The sequence below is a fragment of the Arachis hypogaea genome, chromosome 7 (genome assembly GCF_003086295.3).
Source record: "Arachis hypogaea cultivar Tifrunner chromosome 7, arahy.Tifrunner.gnm2.J5K5, whole genome shotgun sequence".
Lineage (NCBI taxonomy): Eukaryota > Viridiplantae > Streptophyta > Magnoliopsida > Fabales > Fabaceae > Arachis > Arachis hypogaea.
The window spans coordinates 72287749-72293816 of NC_092042.1; the positions used below are offsets into that span (position 1 = coordinate 72287749).

General features: G+C 27.5%; 1 protein-coding gene across 2 annotated transcripts; it reads right to left on the reverse strand.

The window, feature by feature from the left end:
- Nucleotides 1–680: 680 nt before the first annotated feature.
- LOC112703396 (protein CYSTEINE-RICH TRANSMEMBRANE MODULE 1) lies at nt 681–2038 on the reverse strand. Of its 2 annotated transcripts, none has more exons than XM_072199614.1 (3): nt 1697–2038; nt 1239–1413; nt 681–942 (listed from the first exon to the last, which is right to left on the reverse strand). In XM_072199614.1, the coding sequence occupies exons 1-3, from the start codon at nt 1728–1730 to the stop codon at nt 897–899; spliced, it is 255 nt and encodes an 84-aa protein (XP_072055715.1). In that variant the 5' UTR covers nt 1731–2038; the 3' UTR covers nt 681–896. The 2 variants fall into 2 exon arrangements, with proteins under 2 accessions (XP_072055715.1, XP_025610603.1); XM_025754818.3 differs by having other exon boundaries at nt 1239–1410; nt 1697–1971.
- Nucleotides 2039–6068: the final 4030 nt, after the last annotated feature.

The following is a 6068-nucleotide window of genomic DNA, read 5'->3' on the forward strand; positions in this document are numbered from 1 at the left end:
TTTATATATCTGCATGTATTGAGTTATTTGATGTTAACGGCACATTTGCTATCTCTGTTAAGTTTCTCAAGTTTCTTTTTATTTAAAAATTTATAGGTGAATGCTATGGTACCTATTACTTTATATCTAAGTTATTAAAAAAGGTAAATAAATAATATTTAATAAATTTTATATGATTTATTTTTTACTTTAAATATTTTATTTTTTTACTTTAAAAGAGAAGTTAGGCAATATAAACACCATAACAAAGACACCATAGAACTCACCAAATTTATATATGATATAATGATGTTTCATGTTTACAATTCAAAAAGGCGGCAGCGATAAAGCTAATTTTATAATGTTTACGAGTTTTTGTTTAAATTTTGTCTAATTTTTTTTTATAATAAATTTTAATTTTTTAAAAATTATTTATTTTTATATCTTTTAAATTAAATAATAACTTTTAACTTTTTTTAGTAAATAGACATTATCTTTTAGGCACCATAGCAATAAATGAATTACATAATAATTTTTTTTCCTTTAAATTTAAATAAGTTATCTAAATTTCAATTGACTTACGATAATGACTAAACTAAGTTGGGTACGAAATAACTGCCGAAGTGCCGATAATGATCAATACATTTCTCTGACGGTTGTAAGAAATAGGGAATTAAATTAGGAAATAAAAACTATTCGAATTAGGAAATAATGACTAATATATCATAAAAAAAAAATCTCATGGTACAAGGCTTCCGATCCATATAAAACAGCGAAAGAAAAAAGAAAAAGAAAACATACCCAAGTGAATGAAGATCCTTATTATTGTTCTATAAACTACAAAGAATTATACAAAAGGAAGAAGGAAGCATGTGAAAAACAATGATTAGCATGCACAAATCTATGGAGTGACCCAATCAAAAGCAGATATCCAGGGCACAACAGCAACATAGAGCAGCACAACTGTAATAACAAAAAAAAATAATAATAGAAGGTCAAGAACCAGTAATTATAAATTGATTACGTATATATCTTAATAATTTTTGTATTAATTCAGTGTGATATATATTAAATTTTTATTATAAACAAACAAGTTTTTTTAGTCAATAATTAGCCAATGAAGTAGTAATAAGCAAAGATTAAAAAAATTAAAGAAAAGATATTAATTGAAAAATTCATTCCAAATAATCTGATTTCCTTATATATGATATATCTTAACAATAATAAATAAATAGGTGAAGTGATTTTGTTGAACTTACCAACCCTTCCAGAAGCCATCACCCTTGGTTGTGGTGTGTTGTGGAACACTCTGCTGGGGGTACCCTGCAGCTGGAGGACCATCCTTTGAAGGGTAACCCATTGGTGGTGGAGCACTAACATATGATGCTGCTGGTGGAGGAGGGTACGCACTCATTGTTGGCGGATATGATACTGCTGCATCAAATTCAATTATGTAACTATGTTATTTAATTCTTGGCGGATATGATACTGATAAATAAATCAATAAAAACTAGCATAAAATAGATGTACGAATTGAGCCAGTCTGGTTTTTAATCAGAAAATTAGTTCAAATTATTTTATTATATTCAATACAATCTTAATTAAACTTTAAATACTGTCTGGTTTCCAGAATTTGGTATACACTACAAAAATAGAAATTAAAGACGAGAGTTTTTGAGGCAGTTTTTTGTTGAGAGAGACAAGAAGAAAAACTAACCAGGTGCTTCGTGCTGATTGTTGAAGTGACTCATGGTGGTGATGATGATGAATTGATCGAAGTTGATGCTGTCTTTCAAATGCAAACAAACAATAAAGGCGAAGTGATTGTAATTTGTAAATGACAATGTAATAAGTGGAATCAAATCATATGCATATTTATAGATTGGGGAGCAAAGCGTGGCTAAGATTCCTTAATGGGATGGAAGTATAGATTGGAAGTTTCTGAGAAGTCGTGTGGGACAAACGCGTTGCAGGTGAGAAACAGATTGCGACGGTGTTTCAATTTGAATTTTCTACGCTAAGTGGCTGTGCTCCTGACATGCCATATTGCATCTAACACGTCATCAATTATCATAATACGTGATTTTGTTGCTTTTGGTACTTGCTTTTGTTATTTTTTATTTCTTACTCATATTTTGTTTTGTTTTCTGTTTTAATAAAAGTAAATTTTGTTTCTTCTAAAGTTTAAACTTAAGGCTATTTTCTTTTTGTGAACATAACAAATAAAGGAGAATTAAAACAAATAGAAAATAAACGCCCGTAAAAGTGTAAGTAGGGATGGAAATAAATTATATAGAATAATATTATATGACCAACATAATTTATTTATTTTTTTCAATAATTAATCAATAATATTTAAAAATATTAACTAAAAATATAATACTATGTGTGTGCTAAAGGTCTGATTTCAAACCTGACTAAATTAAAAGCAGTGGCTAGAATTAAAATTATTGATTTTTAGAAAGTTTTTTCAAATGAAATCAAGGTATGTAAGTGTAAGTAGGAATGGAAATAGATTGCACTAGTCACATGTAATATAATTAATTGATCTGAGCTTGATTTTTAGTTTATTATAGTTATTTTTCAGATATTATGTTTAATTTTTTTGAAGAATTATTTAACTAACTTGTTATTTAACAAAACAAGAGATATTCTTCATATCCAAGTAACTTTGACATCCAAGTTCATTCTGGCAATTGTAGGTCACGTGTTTTTTCGTTTTCTTCTTTTTTCACGCTTCTTCTTCTTCTTTTTCTTCTTTCCTTACGGTTCTTCTTCTTACGCTCATTTACCCACGGAGGGCTTCTTCTTCGCCTTCTTCTTCACGTTCTTTCTCTTTCTCATTCTCTTCCTTCTTTTTCATGTTCCTTCTTCTTCATATGTTTTCTCCTTATCGTCATTCTTTTATTATTGTTGCTGTTGTATTTTTTTGTCTTTCCTCCTTCTCTTCCTGGTGAAAAAGCAGAAGAAGGTGAGGAGGAAGAGTTTTGAATTGTGCAGAACAGAAATGAACCGAACATGTTATGGTAAAACAATATATAGTATTAAATGAATGGAACATTATCCATTATATAAATTCAAATTCGAACAACTTTCTGCATAATGAACTGAACACATACTCGTGGTAAAATAATTGTAGTACTAAATGAACGAAACATAATCCATTATAATAAAATCAAATTCAAACAGCTTTCTGCATAATGAACTGAACACATACTCATGGTGAAATAATTGTATAGTATTGAATGAACGAAACATAATTCATTATATAAAATCAAATTCAAATTTCTGCATAATGAACCGAACACGTACCATGGTGAAACAATTGTATAGTACTGAATGAACAAAACATAATCTATTATATAAAATCAAATTCAAATAGCTTTCTGCAGAATGAATCAAACACGTACTCATGGTGAAACAATTGTATAGTACTGAATGAATGAAACATAATTCATTATATAAAATCAAATTCGAAATACCTCTGTCTAGAATTTAGAGATTATCAATTCAATTCAATTCAGATTCAGAACATCTGCGTCCATTCAATTCAATTCAATTCGATTTAACAATTGCATTCCATTCAATTTGATTGAAAAATAATTCATTAGCAAAATGCTACTGTTGTTGATGATGACTATAACGAAAGAGGAGAAGGAGAAGAAGAGAAAGAGAAGGAGGAGAAGCAGAAGAAGACTCTGCGTGCGCGAAGGAGGAGGAGGAGGTATACATGAATTTCAAAGAAGAAGAAGATGACGTACGTGTGTATTTAAAAGAAGAAGAAGAAGCGCATGGAAGAAAAAGAAGAAGAAGAAGCGCGGGGAAGAGAAAAAAATAAAGCGCATGTATTGATACTCTTTTAATGAGAGTGATTTTTGTTGGTGTTGGACCTACTTGCATAAAATTTGGATGAAAAAAATACTTGGATGTGTAGTATAAGCCCATTTAATAATACATGATAAAATTATAAATTGAAATTTTTTATAAAAAGTATAAAAAATTTAAGTTGTTAATATATTTGTTTCATTTATTTAAATAAACCTTTTGTTAGTAATAATAATTTATAATATGCTCGATCTAAGGACACATGTTAATTAAATTATTTCGGTAAATTTGATCTAATTTTACTTTACTAAAAGATTTGATAGTTTTTTTAAATATTGTTTTATTTTTAAAAAGGTTATAAATATGTAATATATATTACATATATATAGCAATATCTTAATTTTATATAAGTATATATATTGTTTGATTTATTTTTAATGTATATTTTATATAAATAATTAATTTGATATTTATTTTTTGTGTACACATAGTTAATTTAAAACATAACAATTTATTTATAACAGCATATAATAAATTTAAAATATTTAAGCTTAGTGATAATTGGATATGTATAAGTATCTTTAATGTTTATATATTTTGTGTATTCGTTGTTATATAAAAGGAAATTAAAAACTATTATGAAATATTTTAGTTGATAAGATATATAAACACTAAATAGATTGCCTAAAGAAAGATATTTAAATAATTAAATGACATTATTATTTTTCTTAAATTATTAGGAGATTCAAATTCAACAGCGTAACGGCGTAAGTATCCTAACATTTCGGCCTTTCTAGACAGAGTCGTCTTAAAACAAAATTTTTAGTTTCACGTTTCTTTACTTCTCTCTTTATTGGTTAGTTATTCTTCATTTATTTGTGTTCTTTCTCCTCCCTCTGCCAGGTCTAACTAGATTTAAATAAAAAAAGAAAAAGGTTTGTTTGGGTTCTGACTTCTGAATGTTAATTGCTAACTCTTCTAGTTAGTTTCTCAATAAACTTTTTTAAAGGGAGAATTTAGTATTAAGACACAGGAGCCAAAATATGTAAATGGGCCAAAGTACAAATATATTCTGCCTCTTCTATCTACGCTGTAGTCCGAATGGTAAAAGTTAAATGTGTTAGTGTGTTCAACTGAATTTCCTTGCCTCTTTACATGAGATATCTGAGTAGTTCTAAACTGATGCAAAAGAACTTTATGATTTCAGATGATGGTTCCAAAATAATTATCATAGTTATTATATGAAGTATTCAAAGATTGAATTACTTTTAAATTATCTCCTTCAATCCAAATGTCTAAAAAACTTGTTTGATGGGTCACCTTAAAACCCAAAACACATGCTCGAGCTTTTACCTCTTGATGTGAAGTTCGAAGGTAGTTTTTAAATTCCAAACAGTTGTTAGATTTTTATCGGATCTATATCGAAGAATTAAAATACCAAATAAAAAAGAACTATATACTTATCTCTATAGTTTATGATTACCGTATAAGTTAAGTAGTTGAAGGATTATATTTATGTGAGCGACTCGAAAACACACATTCTATTTAATCTCCTCAGAGATGGCACGTAATGGATTTATTAACCGTTAAGAAAATTAGATGAAAGTATAGATCTTTTCTTTATAATATGTGTACATAGTGATCAAGTTTAATAATTAAATACTTAGATCAAAAGGTCTTTGATGTGAGGGTTAATGTCGGTTTAAAATTTTTTAATAAAATTTTATTGTAAGTATAATTTAAATTAACAATTAATTTTTAATTAAAGTTTAATTTTGTTTGTTATAGTACAAATTAATAAAAATCGAAAGTATTAGATCTCCCATTATTTTTAAAAGGAGTCACAGTAAGGTATGTATATTATCAGCTATGAAAATCAAGGGGGGTGAAAATAGCAATTAACTAGAATGTAAATAACAAAAAAGGAAAACAACCAACTAATCAAGTAAAGGAAATTTAAATGTTAAAATGACATTTTTAGTAAGGGTTGAGAGTTAAGGGTTTTTATCCTAGTTATTGACCACAAATATGGCAATTATGAAGAGTTAATCCCATTTAGTCAATTCTAACATCGAGAATAAGTCAAATAGGCATAAGTAATTTCAATCCACAAATCCTAGCCAACTCACTAATTAACTTAGTGAAAGACTAATATTAATGGCAATGACGAACTCAGAAAATTTTAAGAGTAGGAGCAAAAATATATATTTTAAAATAAATTTTGTTGAAAATTACTAATTATATTAAAAATATAATAGAGATAC

Coding starts and splice junctions, on each gene's coding strand:
- LOC112703396 (XM_072199614.1), bottom strand. CDS start 1,730: ATGAGTCACTTCAACAATCAGCACGAAGCACCTG. Junction 1,414..1,696: donor CAATCAGCACGAAGCACCTG/GTTAGTTTTTCT, acceptor AATTTGATGCAG/CAGTATCATATCCGCCAACA. Junction 943..1,238: donor GATGGCTTCTGGAAGGGTTG/GTAAGTTCAACA, acceptor TTGTTATTACAG/TTGTGCTGCTCTATGTTGCT.